This window comes from Myotis myotis, unplaced genomic scaffold (assembly GCF_014108235.1).
Source record: "Myotis myotis isolate mMyoMyo1 unplaced genomic scaffold, mMyoMyo1.p scaffold_m19_p_1, whole genome shotgun sequence".
Taxonomy (NCBI): Eukaryota; Metazoa; Chordata; class Mammalia; order Chiroptera; family Vespertilionidae; genus Myotis; species Myotis myotis.
The window spans coordinates 120,904,176-120,921,471 of NW_023416313.1; the positions used below are offsets into that span (position 1 = coordinate 120,904,176).

Genomic DNA, 17,296 nt, shown 5'->3' on the forward strand with positions numbered 1-17,296 from the left:
AGGCCTCCCCTGGCTCCAGCCTACCTCTTTGGGGCAATCCATTGAGGAGCCCCAGATGGGTGGGCAGGGCCTACCTCTTTGTGGCGATGGATCGTGGGGCTCCCTCATTATGACAGGGCACAGGCCAGGCTGGCCCCTCCCCACCACCACTGCCCCAAGTGCACGAACTTCATGCACAGGGACACTAGTGTATTATAAGTAATAAAGAGTGCTTAATGAAATCTAAAGCCAAACTGCCTGGAATCTAATCTTGGCTCTGCCTTTTACTCACTGTGTGACCTATTCAGACTCTCTGTGTCTTATTTTCCTCAACTGCAAAGGAGAATGAAAATAGTACCTTTTCTATAAAGTCAATGCATGTAAAGCACTTCGAAAAGTGCCTGGAAAATACTAAGTATTCAATAAATGCTCAATTTTGTTATTTTTATTGTTGTTAATTTTATTTAAGTTAATCTTACATTAAATTTTTAATCACATTAAAATATTTTGTTAAATCTGCAAAAATAGAGGTCTTCCGCTACATAGAATATACCTATTTAAAGGCAAACATTTTTCCTGAACTATTTCTACTTGCATTGTCTTCATCTTATATTGTCGCTTAATACATGCAATACCATAACCAGGCTTTTCTCTCCCCTGGCTTTTTGGAGAACAACTAGAGTTTTATCTCTGATAGGGCTTAAGAAAACTCTGAAAGGCACTATTAAGATGTCATCACAATTAATCAATAAAGTGAAAATTTCCCACAGCCCATGTTTTCCAAATGCAATTCCTTTAACAGTATGAGGTTTATTAGTACGAAGGTTGCAGTAACAAAAAATAAGACAAGATAAATAATCTTATTCAAAGAAGAAACTATAAAAATGTTGCCCTTTTTCATATCCCAATGTCCTATCTACTCTTTTATTGTTGTTCTACTTTTATTGTGGTAAAAAACAGAGAATACAGCCTTAGTCAGTTTGGCTCAGTGGATAGAGCATCAGCCTGCAGACCGAAGGGTCCCAGGTTGGATTCTGGTCAAGTGCATATCCTTGGGTTGTGGGCTTGATCCCCAGTAGGGGGCGTGATTCTCTCTCATCATTGATGTTTCTATCTCTCTCTCCCCCTCTCCCTTTCTCTCTGAAATGAATATATATATATATTAGAGGCCCGGTGCACAAAAATTTGTGCACTCGGGGGGGGGGGGGGGGCGTCCCTCAGCCCGGCCTGTGCCCTCTCACAGGCTGGGACCCCTTGGGAGATAACGACCTGCTGGCTTAGGCCTGCTCCCGGGTGGCAGAGGGCAGGCCCAATCCCTAGGTGCAGCCCCTGGTTGGGCTCAGAGCAGAGCCGATTGGGGAGTTGGGGCGCCGCCCCCTGTCATGCACAGAGTAGGGTGGATTGGGAGGTTGTGATGCCACCCTCAGTCACGCTCAGGGTAGGGCCGATTGGGGTGTAGGGGCACCGCCCCCTGTCACACTCAAGGCAGAGTCAATGGAGAGGTTGTGGCACCACCCCCTGTCACACACAGAGCAGGGCCAATCAGGGGGTTGGGGCGCCTTCCCCGGTCACGAACAGAGCAGGGTGGATAGGGAGGTTGTGGCCCTGCCCCCTGTCACACACAGAGCCGCAGGGCGATCAGGGGATTGGGGAGCTCCCCCCCCCCCCCGTCACGCACAGAGCAGGGCCCATCAGGGGGTTGGGGAGCTCCCCCCTGTCACGCACAGAGCAGGGCCCATCAGGGGATTGGGGAGCTTCCCCCTGTCACTCACAGAGTAGGGCCGATAGGGGAGTTGGCACACCGCCCCCTGTCACACACAGAGGGCGGATCAGGGGGTTGGGGCGCCGCCCTCTATCACCCACAGAGCAGGGCCGATCAGGGGATTGGGGAGCTTCCCCCTGTCACTCACAGAGTAGGGCCGATAGGGGAGTTGGCACACCGCCCCCTGTCACACACAGAGGGCGGATCAGGGGGTTGGGGCGCCGCCCTCTATCACCCACAGAGCAGGGCCGATCAGGGGGTTGGGGCGCCTTCCCCTGTCACGAACAGAGCAGGGTGGATAGGGAGGTTGTGGCCCTGCCCCCTGTCACACACAGAGCCGCAGGGCGATCAGGGGGTTTGGGCGCTGCCCCCTGTCACGCTGATCCAGGTGCCGGGAGGCATATTACCCTTTTACTATATAGAATAGAGGCCTGGTGCACAGGTGGGGGCCGGCTGGTTTGCCCTGAAGGGTGTCCTGGATCAGGGTGGGGGTCCCCACTGGGGTGCCTGGCCAGCCTGGATGAGGGGATGATGGCTGTTTGCAGCTGGTCACACACCCTTCAGGGTGGGGTCCCCACAGGGGTGCCTGGCCAGTCTGGGTGAGGAGCTGAGGGCTGTTTTCAGGCTGGGACTGAAGCTCCCAACTGCTCCTTTTTTTCTTTTTCTTTTTTATTCTGGGCCAGCTTTAGCTCTGAGGCTCCAGCTCTTAGGCCTCCGCTCCTGAAAGCAGGTATCTGGTTTGTTTCGGTTCTTGAAACTCTGTATCAACTCCAGCTCTGAGATTCCAGCTGGCTGAAAGCTGGTTTCTGGGGTTTTGTTTAGCGTCTGTATTTGTTACAATGTTTGAAACTGCAGGCTCAGAGGCCTGCAGCGGCCAGCGGGGAACGTTGGAGTCCTCCATCACTGAAGCAAGCAAGCCTCGTGTTAGTTTCAAGCTGCCTGGCTGCCAGCCGCCATCTTGGCTGACAGTTAATTTGCATATTGCCCTGATTAGCCAATGGGAAGGGTAGCGGTCGTACGCCAATTACCATGTTTCTCTTTCATTAGTGTAGATAAATCACAGGAAAGTCACATTTAAAAAAAATAACAAAATTTACCATCAGTAAATTTACAGTTCAGTAGTAAGCATATTCATCTTGCAAACCTGAAACTCTATACCCCTTAAGCAACAGTTCCCCTTTTAGTAGAGAAAAATCTAAGAAAAGGATAAAAAGAATAACTGCATTTATACCCAGTTATTTTCCCATTATAATAGCTAGCCATTACTAAAACTAAGAATGTTAACATCAAACAAAAAGTATCCAAACCTCAAAAGAAAATCATTATAATATAAACTAGAGGCCTGGTGCACAGATTCGTGCACCGGTGGGGTCCCTCAGCCTGGCCCGTACCCTCTGACAATCCAGGACCCCTTGGGATCTGGCCAAAATCGGCAGTCTGACATCCTCCAAGGAATGTCGCAGTGCAGGAAGTGGCAGGTGGCAGGGAGGAGCCCAAGACAGGCCAGGTGCTGCTCTGCTCATCCCGGCCCTGCTGCACCTGCCGCTGCTGCCACTCGCTAGCACTGCCATGGAGGCGGGAGTAGCTAGTGCTGCTGCACCTGTGCTCATGAGCCTGGCTTCTGGCTGAGCGGTGCTCCCACTGTTGGAGCGCACTGACCATCAGTGGGCAGCTTCTACATTGAGCATCTGTCCCCTGGTGGTCAGTGCACGTTATAGCGACTAGTCGACCAGTCGTTCGGTCACTTAGGCTTTTATATATATATAGACTAGAGGCCCGGTGCACAAAAATTTGTGCACTCGGGGAGGAGAGGGGGTCCCTCAGCCTGGCCTGTGCCCTCTTGCAGTCTGGGACCCATCAGGAGATAATGACCTGCTGGCTTAGGCCTGCTCCCAGGTGGCAGAGGGCAGGCCCAATCCCTAGGTGCAGCCCCTGGTCGGGCTCAGAGCAGAGCCGATTGGGGAGTTGGGGCACCGCCCCCTGTCATGCACAGAGCAGGGCAGATCGGGAGGTTGCGATGCCACCCTCAGTCACGCTCAGGGTAGGGCCGATTGGGGGGTAGGGGCACCGCCCCGTCGCACTCAAGGAAGGGTCGATGGGGAGGTTGCAGCACCACCCCGTCACGCACAGAGCAGGGCCCATCAGGGGGGTTGGGGCTCCGTACCCTGTCACGCATGGAGCAGGGCCAATCAGGGGGTTGAGGAGCTCCCCCCAGTCACGCACAGAGCAGGGCCCATCAGGGGGTTGGGGAGCTTCCCCCTGTCACGCACAGAGCAGGGCCAATCAGGGAGTTGAGGAGCTCCCCCATCACTCACAGAGTAGGGCCAATAGGGGAGTTGGGGCACCGCCCCCTGTCACACACAGAGCAGGGCCGATCAGGGGGTTGGGACACCGCCACTGTCACACTCAGGGCAGGGCCGATGGGGAGGTTATGGCTCTACCCCGTCACACACAGAGCAGGGCCCGTAGGGAGTGGTTGGGGCGCCGCACCCTGTCACACTCAGAGCTGCAGGGCGATCAGGGGGTTGGGGAGCTCCCCCCATCAGGCACAGAGCAGGGCTGATCATGGGGTTGGGGCGCCTTCCCCTGTCACGACCAGAGCAAGGCGGATAGGGAGGTTGTGGCCCTGCCCTCTGTCACACACAGAGCTGCAGGGCGATCAGGGGGTTTGGTCGCTGCCCCCTGTCACGCTGCTCCGGGGGCCAGGAGGCCTCGCAGCTCCACTGATCCCGGTGCTGGGAGGCATATTACCCTTTTACTATATAGGATAGAGGCCTGGTGCACGGGTGGGGGCCGGCTGGTTTGCCCTGAAGGGTGTCCTGGATCAGGGTGGGGGTCCCCACTGGGGTGCCTGGCCAGCCTGGATGAGAGGTTGATGGCTGTTTGCAGCTGGTCACACCCCCTTCAGGGTGGGGGTCCCCACTGGGGTGCCTGGCCAGTCTGGGTGAGGAGCTGAGGGCCGTTTTCAGGATGGCGGGTGACTGAAGCTCCCAACCTGTCCTTTTTTTCTTTTTTTTTATTCTGGGCCAGCTTTAGCTCTGAGGCTAGGCTCCAGCTCTGAGACCTCGGCTGCTGAAAGCAGGTATCTGGCTAGTTTGGGTTCTATAATTGTAACACTGTTGCAGTCCTGCTCACTCCAGCTCTGAGATCCCGGCTGGCTGAAAGCAGGAATCTGCGTTTGTTCTATAATTGAAACAATGTTGTGGTCCTGCTGGCTGAAGTCCAGCTTGCTGAAAGCAGGTTCTGGGGTTTTGTTTAGCTTCTATATTTGTAACAATGTTTCTTAACTGCAAGCTCAGAGGCCAGCAAGGCAGGCGGGGAATGTTGGCTTCCTCCGTCACTGAAGCAAGCAAGCCTCCCGTTCGCTTCAAGCTGCCTGGCTGCCGGCCGCCATCTTGGTTGGCAGTTAATTTGCATATTACCCTGATTAGCCAATGGGAAGGGTAGCGGAGGTACAGCTAATTACCATGTTTCTCTATTATTAGATAGGATGACAGAAAACATTTAGCTATCTCTCAAATACTAGAACAAATTGGGATGCACTGTCTTATGATTATCCTATATAATAAAAGGCTAATATGCAAATCGACTGAACGATGGAACAACCGGTCACTATGATGTGCACTGACCCCAGGGGACAAACGCTCAAAGCAGGAGCTGCGCCCCGGTGGTGAGTGCGCTCCCACAGGGAGAGCACTGCTCAGCCAGAAGCTGGGCTCATGGCTGGCGAGCACAGCGGCGGTGGCGGGCGCCTCTCCTGCCTCCGAGGCAGTGCTAAGGGATGTCCGACTGACGGAGGGCTCCTAGACTGCAAGAGGGTGCAGGCTGGGCTTAGGGGTGCCCCACCCCCCACTGAGTGCATGAATTTTGTGCACCAGGCCTCTAGTAAGTACAGAAACAAAATCTTTTTCTGAAAACTGACTTTTGATTTTTTTATACCTGTTGAAATTACCTTTGAATATCAAATTTTATTCAAAGCAAAATATCATCACTTTTAATACACTGAGATGAAAAGATAGAGTACATTCTAAAGCCAAAATTAACCTTTAAAGAAATCTATTAGCTATCATATACAGAGTTTTCAAAATATTGCCTGGCTAGTATTCACAGTGGTTAGAGCGTTGGCCTGTGCACCAAAGGTTCTCGAGTTTGATTCCCAGTCAAGGGCACATACCTGGGTGCAGGTTCAATCCCTGACCCTGGTAGAGGCTTGTGCAGGAAGCAACCAATACTTCTCTCTGTTCCTCTCTCCTCATCCCTCCTCCCTCCTCCCTCCTTTCCACTCTCTCTGAAAAGCAATGGAAAAAAAATCCTCCAGTGAGGATTAAACCCCTACCCCTCCAAAAAAAAAAAAAAAGTATATGAGCACATGTGTATAATAAATTCTTGTCCAATCTGAACAAAATGGTCACTAATATTAACAGTTCACAATTACTTTTACTTATGTCTTTCAAACCTTGAATTGCCTTCAAGAATGAGCTACATTTCAAAGCAATATATTTTCTTATATTAGTTGACTAAGGAACAACATATAATGCAGATTTAACAGTTATTGAAAAAATTTCACTGTTTTACTTTTTCTTCGAACTTTTGTTCATTTTTACAGATAATTCTCAGTGAATACAACATTGTAATTTAAAAAATTAAATTAGGGCAATGAAAAAGAGCTCGGAGAAGGAATACATAAAAATACAGAACAGAAAGAAAGTCAATAATAAAGTGTACATTTTTATTTCAAAATCTTAAGAGAAACTTTTTTCTCCTTCAATAAGAATCCCTCAAGTAAGGGGATTAGCATACTGAACTTTACAAAAACAAGATTCAATTAAACACTGAGTTTAAGCTAGACCTACTTAGGTGACAGTAAATTATACCAAATCAATCTAACACAATGCAGACCATCTTTAATATACAAATATGATGTTGCTGACCCATTATCATTAGCAAATGTTACTTGAGTTTGGTGTGTGTGTGTGTGTGTGTGTGTGTGTGTGTGTGTGCGTATAGTTGTGGGATTTTTTTTTTTGGGGGGGGGTGTTGTTTTGTTTTCTGATAGCCATCCACATCCTTCCTGGTCCTAATTAGGACCACCAAAACAAATGAGAGTGTTATTTCAATTTTCCACAAGATTGAAACGGAAGACATACAACTCATACATTAAAATGTACCCTTGTTGCCCTAACCAGTTTGGCTCAGTGGATAGAGCGTCGGCCTGTGGACTGAAAGGTCCCAGGTTCAATTCTGGTCAAGGGCATGTACCTTGGTCACGGGCACATTCCCAGTAGGAAGTGTGCAGGAGGCTGCTGATCAATGTTTCTACCTATCTCTTTCCCTTCCTCTCTGTAAAAAATCAATAAAATGTATTTTAAAAAATAAAAAAAAGTGTGCACTTGTTAAATCATTCCTACTTCAATCCCTCTGAATGCCAGGCCTGCTTTACTTTGAGGTGCTTCTTTACCTCCTGTTTGCATTTACAACAGGATAAGAAAGATTAGCAGAATATATATAATCCCTGAACAAGTGCCTGGTGGCCTTCTCTGCACCCTAAGGTCTCCTACTTTCCAAAAATATACAGGTCCTCCAAAAGGTTAACTTTTAAAAAAAATGTATTTTTACTGATTTTAGAGAGGAGAAGGAAAGATAGAAACATCAATGATGAATCATTTATTAGCTGCCTCCTGCACGCCCCCTACCAAGGATGGAGCCTGGAACCCAGGCATGTGCCCCAACCAGAAATTGAACTGTGACCTCCTGGTTCATAGGTCAACACTCAACCACTAAGCCACAACAGCCAGGTCAAGGTTAACTTTTATATTAAAACTAATTCTCTCAAAGCATGATGCTGACCTTGACGATCTTCAGAGTCTCCTTCCAACTCTATGACATGTGATTCTGCTCCTTTCTTCTTTTTATCTTTTCTGAAAGCTTGAGAACTGGTCATTTACAAAGAAGAGTTACTGAGCTTTCAGACACTCAGGCCCAAGGCTCAATCAGCAGTTATAAAGAAAGAAGCTCCAGAAAGGTAGTTTTAAAGTGTGTCTTTTTCAGTGGCTCCATGTGGATTACCTCACCTACTGGGGATCAAGCCCGCAACCTGGGGCATGTGCCCTTGACTGGAATTGAACCTGGGACCCTTCAGTCTGCAGGCCAACACAATATCCACTGCACCAAACCGGCTAGGGTATCACAAAAGAAATTTTAATCTCCCATTATCCATTTAAAGATTATATTTTTTCCAGAGAATATGTGTGACTGTTTTAAAACTACTTATGAAGTATGGTACCTATTTGCTTTGTTTAACAATGGACAGGTTATTTTGATTTTCTGAATTGTATAAATCATCCCATTCGATTGAATGCCTTATTGATTGAATGACTATCCCATTGATTGTGATCTTACTGGTTATCGAAGCACATTCTTCTGTACCTGGGAAACAGGACAGCACAATTACCCTAAATTGTTTTAGTGGCCACAGGTGGTGCGTTCCAGCTGACTCAGTGGTCACGAGACCAGGACAGCACAATTACTCTAAATTGTCCTGACAACTCAGTGATCCGGAGACCCAAAACTGTAATTTAGATAACATGCCTAAGTTTAACCCAGGTTACCCGAGGGCTCTAGATAATGTATTTCTGTCAATTCAGTGACCCCTAGACCCAAAACTGTAATTAACATGCTTAATTCTGCTTCTGTAATCTGCTTTTTTGCGAGCCAGGTGCCACATTCCAAACCCTGGGATGTAATCAATACCTTTGATTTTTGCCTATATAAGTCTGGTTTTGCCACTATCTTATTGATATGAGATTTGGGAATGGCCCCTCCTAGTCCCAGATTGCAATAAACATGACTCTTTAATTCAACTTCTTGAGGCGTCCTCCTGTGATTCACGGGGTAATTACAAGACTTACATGTAGTGATTTTGCTTTTCACCATTTTAGCTTTTGGAAGGATTTCCTCCTGGTCTGGTTATTTAAAATAGACTCTCCAAATTACTACCAAGAGTTTATCCAAGGGGTAGGGGAATGGAATTAATCTAAATATATCAATACATATACTTAACAAATAAGATACCAGCTTAATTAAAAGTATATCAATATATATTAAAAAAAAAAAAGAAAGAAACTGAGGAAAGAAAGCCATCACAGCCCTGCTCAGCAGTTGAGCATCAACCTATGAACCAGGAGGTCAGGGTTCGATTCCCAGTCAGGGCACATGCCCGGGTTGCAGGCTTGATCCCGAGGTTGGGGCATGCCGAGGCAGCTGATCAATTATTCTCTCATCATAGATGTTTCTCTCTCTCTCTCTTCCTTCCTCTTTGAAATCAATAAAAATATATTATATATTATTAATAAAGAAAGCCATCACAATAATTAACCTCAACTATTTGCCACGCCAGGGTTTATTTATGATGTAGGTATTAGGTCGGAGGGAGCCCAGGATCGGATGCATGCCACTGCAAGGCAGATGGTGACGAGATAATGGACCCTCCATGGAATTCCTAACAGATCAACATTGCAGACAGATGCCAATACACAAATAATGACTCTGTCCAGAATACCGCAAGGATCCCCGCCCCCCCATCCCCGCAGCGGGAACTTCCTCAGTTCACGCCCCCGCCCCTCACCCAATCGCAGTATAAAACAAAGCACCCCCCTCCCTGTTGGTGCGAATTCACTGGCCCCACCTTTGGGCTGGTTAGTCTTGCCCAGGGAGGCGGATTAAACTTTCTCCTTTCCTCCTCTATGACCTGCTTGATGCTCTTTGTTTTCTGCGCCACCTCCTGAGCCACCTTACAGTAGGGGCTAAAAAAAATATTAATACTTTTCCTCCTACCTTCTCAGTTCTTCTGGCTGAGCCAATAACTAAATTAACAGGAAAAAAATCAAAGTTTAATACATGCACATGGGGAATTCACATAGACATGATCAATACATAAAAATTCCAAAGACAGTGAGGCAACTTGGGTATATAAACATTTTGGACAAAGGAGAAAAGGGGTGGGGAATTAAAGGGTACTAGATTTCAGAAGTGAGAATGGGTGATTTACAGTTGAGGAAATGCAGAGCACACAGGACAGAAAATCCTAACTAGGTCTCTAACAATGGGACATAGAGAGTATCTAGCTAACAGCCCTGGGCAAACTATGGCCCGTTTGAAATGAATAAAACTAAAAAAAAAAAAAAGACCGTACCCTTTTATGTAATGATGTTTACTTTGAATTTATATTAGTTCACACAAACACTCCATCCATGCTTTTGTTCCGGCCCTCCGGTCCAGTTTAAGAACCTATTGTGGCCCTCGAGTCAAAAAGTTTGCCCACCCCTGACAGGTGCTTGCCTAAAGCCCTCCAGTTTACCACACTTAATTCAAATCAGGCTGAGTCACCATCCTAAGATCTTCCTGAAGCAGGTTCCTCTTCCTGAATCTCTTGGGCAGGAAAGGGGGGAGGGTGTACGTTTCTTTCTCAGTCTTGTTTCATAATAAACAGTTTAAAATCAATATCCCAAAAAGCAGCTTCTGGGTGGCAGAACTTTGGTCCCTACAGTGGCCACTCCCAATTCCAGCTCTTTCATATTATCATCACCGTGACTTCTATTTTCTTTTGACTACAAATAGAAGGGAAAGGCTCCATTTATAGCTGCAAAGTTATAAAACAGAAAAACTGAAAACTCCAGCTTTCCTTGGAGCACTACTGCCTCCCACAATCAGTTAGGACAACAGAGGCCTGTCAGCCAAGAGCAAGCTCAAGTTTTCAGATCTTGGGATGATTTGCAGAGTAAACTTGACTAGCAGATGCTATGGAAAGGCCAGGGTACTCAAAACCACTACTGTTAGTGTAGGTAGCTAGGTATAAACAAAGTAAGGAAGCAAAGGGAATCAGACATTATTAAGCATTAATAAACTAGGGGGCTAAATCAGACAATAAAGTCTAAGTGTTGAAGTTACAGCTTCAGACACCTCAGGAGATAACACTATTGTGTCACCAAGGGGATTAATACCCCTCCCGCCCCCCTGTGGGAAGAAAGGGCCAACTTTCCAATCTCCCAGGGTACAACTGGTCTACTGTCTGGACTGGTGGAGGAGGAGGGGGGGGGGGGGCGCAGGAAAAAAACAATAAAGAGGAAATTCTTCTACTGGGCACATGCCCAGTAAAAGACAAGATAGCACAGGGGGAGGTGCTTCTACTCTGAGGCATATGGAGTAGGAGCCAAGATGGCGACCATGAAGACTGTCTAGCCTGAGGAAAGGGTCAGATTGGATAGGGAACACAGAACCCCAAAAGATCTAGGAAATGGGATTGGTTAGGGAGAGGGCCCAACATCAGCCCGGGCAGGATTGGAAAACTGATTGTATAGTTTGAAAGAGCACGTGGTCTTTTCCAAGCCCAAGATAATATAATCAATCCAATCTTAACAAAGGCAAGCTCTCTCTATGGTCCTGTAACATGCATTTGTTCACATGTTCCCTCTCAGTAGCAGCCATGTGGGCCTAGCAGCTGCCTGAGAACGGCAATGTAGCTCCAGCTGGAGAGCAACAGGGGGCTGGCGGGGAAGATAGAAACGACACTAGACACTAACTGGAGGAACAAGGGCTGAACTGGACTAAGCTTTGGTATAAACTGAATCAAAGAATTTGTGGACCCTGGTCTTTCCTCTGAGCTTGATAAAGACAGTAGGACCAAAGGAGATGAGACACTGGGAACCTGGGGCAGCCTTCTATTTCTATTCTTTATTTTTAATCCTCACCTGAGGATATTTTTCCATTGATTTTAGAGAGAGTAGAAGAGAGAGAGAGAAGGACAGAGAGAAATATCTATGTGAGAGAAACACATCGATTGGTTGCCTCCTGCATGTGCCCTGACCAGAGCCCAGGCCTGGGAGGAGCCTACAACCGAGATACGTACCCTTGACTGGAATTGAATAATAGTCCCTTTAATCCACAGGCCAGTGCTCTATCCACTGAGCCAAACTGGCTAGGGCTATTTCTATTCTAATAAACTTTACCACTACATCTCATCTTCCCATGCATGGGTCTCCCAAAGTGCTTTTCTTGTGACTCCGTAAAAGGACCCCATTTCCACCAGCAACACTACTATTAAATGACCAGATGCAAAGGATCAAAGTGACTAAATCTTTTGATCACACCTTTTGTTTCCACACTATGTAATGATAATTTGAGCATGTAAAAAGGAAAATATTAAAAATTTCTCTTTATACAAAACTGAATTATATGTAAAATTTCCAAGAATTTACAATCCTCCAGTTTGAATAAAATAAGTGACAAGTTAATACAATGACATGTGGAATTATTCAGAAGAGTCAATCACTTTTAGCATACATTACAGAATTAATAAAAATTTTAGTTTGATGTTCTAATCCTTCTATTATATAATACTGCATAATAATAATAATAAAAATAACTAGTCATAAATGAACAAATTCAGGCATCATAAAAGTCTAAATTGGTAATTATGTTTAGAAAATTTTGACTGCTGAGAATTGTGTACTAATTCTTCAAAATCATGATCTATGCATAACATTGAGGATAACTCTTTCGTTGTTGTTGTTAATCCTCACTTAAGGATGATTATCCTTTGATTTTTAGAGAGAGTAGAAAGGAGTGGAAGAGACAGAGAGAGAGAAACATCGATGTGTTAGAGACACATTGATTGGTTGCTTCTGCATGTGCCTCAACCATGGTCTGGATGTAATCAAGCCTGCAACCAAGATACATGCCCTTGACCAGAATCAAACCCAGGACTCTTCAGTTAGTGGGCTGATACTCTATTCACTGAGCCAAACTATCTAGGGCGAGGATAACTCTTATTTAACCAAAATAATCAATGAACCCACATATAGATTATTTCTTAATATCTTAACATTCCTATTAGGTGAAAGATAAAAACCATAATTTATTTTTATTTAGTTTTAATATATTTTTATTGATTTCAGAGAGAAAGGGAGAGGGAGAGAGAGACAGAAACATCAATGATGAGAAAGAATAACTGATTCGCTGCCTTCTGCACGCCCCCAACTGGGGATTGAGCCTGCAACTCGGGCATGTGCCCTTGACGGGAATCGAACCTGGACTCTTCAGTCTGCAGTCTGACGCGTATCCACTGAGCCAAACCAGGGAGGGCAATAATTTATTTTTTTATTAAATATTTAAGAAACAGAATAATATAGCAAGTCCATGAACTTGCTATCTAGATTTAATGAATATCAACATTTGATAGGTTTGAGATTTCGAAAGAAGTTAAGGACTATAAATGTAAACCACAGGCTTTTTCTAGTTGTGATGCAGCCTTCTCAAGTCTCTATCTCCCCCTTCTATTTTGTTCAAAACACACCTAACTTTCCCAGACCCCAGTTCTCTTCTTTGTCTCACAGACCCATCTTTCTCTGTTATTTCACAGAAATGTTTCTCGAGGAATCTATACTTCCAATTTCCACTTCCTCTTCCCCATATTTATTCTCTAACCTACTAAAACCTAGTTTTTGTTAATTGGACTCCAATTCCAAAACCTCATAAATCCAAGGTTATTTTGAACGCTTCATATTATTTGACATCTTTAGCAACTTCTGAGGCTCACCCAGGTTGAAGGTCCTCAGAATTGCAAATTATTATCTTTAGACAATGGAGATCTATTGTTTTGATGGTGCAGGCCCAGAATGCTGGGGAAAAGGCCTGTGTGGAGGTCAGTGAGCCAGTTTCTAAAGGGAGGGAAGTGGAGGCAGCAGGAAGCTTTGCTTAGACTACCACTTAGGCAAGGAAGGACAGAATTTCAGCCCAGGAAACATAAAAACTCTAGAAGATACCAAATTCATGAAAGAATATATGTGCACTCTATACTACTCACACAAAGATGACTAAAGAATATACACCAAAATGCTAACAATAATTATATTTCTCAATATTAAGGAGATATTTTATTTTCTTCTTTATAATAATATATATTTACTTAATTTTCTTCCATGAACATGCATTATTATTTTTTTAAGTAAGAAAAAGGGTGCTATTTTTTTTTCCTTAAATAGCAATGGTGTCTGCATGCCAGTCTTCCAAGGTAACAAAGAAGAATGTTGCCAGGGAGATGCAGCTCCACAGAATACTTAGGAGGAGAAACCTCTGTGGGGTGAGTGGGTGTCAGGAGCTTAAAAGAGTTAGCAGGCTGGGTGCATGGGGCCCACCTAGTCTCAGAAGAGAACTCAAGGGAACCAGTCTGGCCTGAGACAACCCAGGAAATGCCTGATGTGCCCCCTGAGCCATCTAGTCAGCCATCAGGCCCTAGATATTCTCCTTTCAAGACACAGTGGAAATCTCACTGCTGCTGTCCCCACACTACCATGACTCCACCCAAATGATAACCTCCTACTGGCTCGCTGACTTCCAATACAACCTCCACACAGCTGCTAAGTGTTCTAAAGTGTTCACTGGAAAATATTTCAAGAATATTTAGAATACAGGATACTCTACATTCTCAAATGTATACAACCTTCTGCTGACCTTGCCCAGCTCCAATTCCCAGCCCAGACACTAGCCTCGGTACCTGCAATTCTCTGTCTGCACAGTATTCCCTGGACTAGAATTTTCTTCCCTATCTCTACCTAGCTGGCAAACTCCTACACACCCTTTACATCAGTGGTTCCCAAACTTATTTGGCCTACCACCCCCTTTCCAGAAAAAATATTACTCAGTGCCACCTGGAAATTGATTTTTTTTTAATTTTAATAGCAATTAAACAGAAAGATATATGTATTAATGTTTCTACCTTTTTCATAAAATATAGTAAAGAAAGGTGTAAATTAGAAACATTGAAGTTTGAAATTATGAAACTATTTATTGAACTCAGAATAGAAAGGTAATACAAAAAAAGTTAAAACAAATGCACCTGTGGCCATCACCGCCCCCCTGGATCGCTGCAGCGCCCACCAGGGGGCGGTAGCGCCCACTTTGGGAATCACTGCTTTACATCTAGCTCCAAAGTCAATTCCTCTGCAAACACTCCTAGTCAACTGGCTTCTCCCTCCTCTATATGTTTTAGTGGTTTTGTAAATCTTCTTGCTATCAGTTAGGATAGCAAGTTTAGCCCTAGCTAGTCTGGCTTACTGAATAAAGTGTCAGCCTTGTGGACTAAAAGTCCTGGTTTCAATTCCGGTCAAGGGTACATGCCTGGGTTGCAGGCACAATCACCAGTAGGGGGTATGCAGGAAGCAGCCGATCAATAATTTTCTCTCATCATTGATGTTTTTATCTCTCTCTCCCTCTACCTTCCTCTCTGAAATCAATAAAAAAAAATATTTTTTTAAAAAATACCTGTCTATCCCACTAACCCATTTTTTTAAAATATATTTTATTGATTTTTTTCAGAGAGCAAAGGAGAGGGATAGAGAGTTAGAAACATCGATGAGAGAGAAACATCGATCAGCTGCCTCTTGCACACCCCCTACTGGGGATGTGCCCGCAACCAAGGTACATGCCCTTGACCGGAATCGAACCTGGGACCCTTGAGTCCACAGGCTGACGCTCTATCCACTGAGCCAAACCAGTTAGGGCAACTAACCCATTTTTAAGGCCAAGAACCACATGTCCCCATGCATCTAGAATAGTGCCTACTAGATACTGGGGGTACTCAATAAATATTTGATTAACTAAATAAATACATGAGTTTGTTTTTACTATAAATATCTATATTTTTATAGGTATCTCAGAAATAAATTTTAGAAGCTAGAAAACAAAGTTTAAGACCTAGCTTTTTAAAAAAAGAAAATAAAGATTAAACCAAATATATACTGGGCAAACAGTAAGACTTCTGACATATTTATAAATAAGAGTATAAAACTAGAGATTTGGAATTACCAACCTTCTTAAATAATAATAATTTGAGGCCCTAGGTGTTTTGCTCAGTGGATAAGAGCATTGGCCTGGGGACTGAAAGATCGCGGGTTTGATTCCAGTCAAGGGCACGTGCCCAGGTTGCAGGCTCAATCTCCAGTGGGGGGCATGCAGGAAGCAGCCGATCAGTGATTCTCTCTCATCATTGATGTTTCCATCTCACTCTCCCTCTTCCTTCCTCTCTGAAATCAAAATATCCTATCTAATAAGAGACAAAAGGGTAATTAACCATATCTCCGCTACGCTTCCCATCGGCTAATCAGCGAGATATGCAAATTAACTGCCAACAAAGATGGCGGCCAGCAGCCACGCAGCTGAAGTGAGCAGGAGGCTTGCTTGCTCCAGTGATGGAGGAAGCCAAGGTTCCCCGCCTGCCGCGGCCTGCTTTAAGCTCCGAAAGCAACAAAGTTTCAATTATAGAAGCTAAACAAACCCCAGGTACCTGCTTTCAGCCAGCTGCGGCCTCTGAGCTGGGAGCACAAGTGAAGGCAACTGAGTTTCAATTACAGAAGGTAAATAAATCCCAGAATAAAAAAAAAGAAAAAAGGAGAGGCTGGGAGCTTCAGTCACAGGCCAGCCTGAAAACGGCCCTCAGCCTCTCACCCAGACTGGCCAGGCACCCCAGTGGGGACCCCCACCCTGATCCGGGACACCCTTCAGGGCAAACCAGCCGGCCCCCACCCATGCACCAGGCCTCTATCCTATATAGTAAAAGGGTAATATGCAAACTGACCCTAACAGCAGAAAGACTGGGAATGACTGGTCACTATGACACACACTGACCACCAGGGGGCAGACACTTGATGCAGGAGCTGCCCTCTGGTGGTCAGTGCGCTCCCACATGGGGGAGCTCTGCTCAGCCACAAGCCAGGCTGATGGCTGCCAGTACAGCAGTGGTGGTGGGAGCCTCTCCTGCCTCCTCAGCAGCGCTAAGGATGTCCGATTGCAGCTTAGGTCTGCTCCCCGCTGTCAAGTGGACATCCTCCAAGGGCTGCCGGGCTGCCAGAGGGATGTCTGATTGCCAGCTTAGGCACAATCCCCCGGGGAGAAGGCCTAAACCAGCAGGTGGTCATCCCCCGAGGGGTCCCAGAGTGCGAGAGGGCACAGGCTGGGCTGAGGGACTTCTCCCCCCCGCCACCCCTCGAGTGCACACATTTTTGTGCACCGGCCTCTAGTATATAAATGTTAACTTGAGGATTACATATTATGGAGAGGTTTTTATTTTTCCTTTGCATAAGTGGTGGAAAGTGGTGCAAAGTGTCTGTTACAATGCAAAAGTAATTCAATCATGTAGATTCCCTTCTACATCAAATCAGTAAGGATACCTAATCAGGAAACAAGGGAAACTTAAAGATCAATTGCAATAAAACAGAATCTAAACATAATTCTCATTTTCATATAGTTTAACTTTCATCAGTGTCTGCTTTGCCTACAATGAATTTACCTGAGCTAAATTAGGGATTGAATTTTGACCAGTCTGAGCCTGCATATTTGCAGATTCTCTCTCTGTCACAGAATCTGTTACACTTCCATCCTGTTGAGATTCAATTGTTTCCATGGTCATTTGTCTGAAAAGACAGTAAAAAGGAAGAAACATTAAGGTCTTATCTGAAACATTTCTCTATTTTTAACCTATCTTTCTGATACTCATTTCTGTCA

The 17,296-nt window shown here is 45.4% G+C and overlaps 1 protein-coding gene across 9 annotated transcripts in view; it reads right to left on the reverse strand.

Moving 5' to 3' along the window:
* Positions 1-17,296, reverse strand: part of CREM (cAMP responsive element modulator) — a 100,640-nt gene that overhangs the window by 51,858 nt on the left and 31,486 nt on the right. For 7 of the 9 annotated variants that reach the window (XM_036350237.1, XM_036350254.1, XM_036350218.1 and 4 more), the window contains one exon: positions 17,082-17,205. The exons of 1 other annotated variant lie outside the window; for it this stretch is intronic. In XM_036350237.1, the coding sequence (XP_036206130.1) occupies positions 17,082-17,205 (124 nt within the window). Of the gene's footprint in view, positions 1-17,081; positions 17,206-17,296 lie in introns of those variants that run through there. One more of the 9 variants, XM_036350277.1, reaches the window with a different exon arrangement.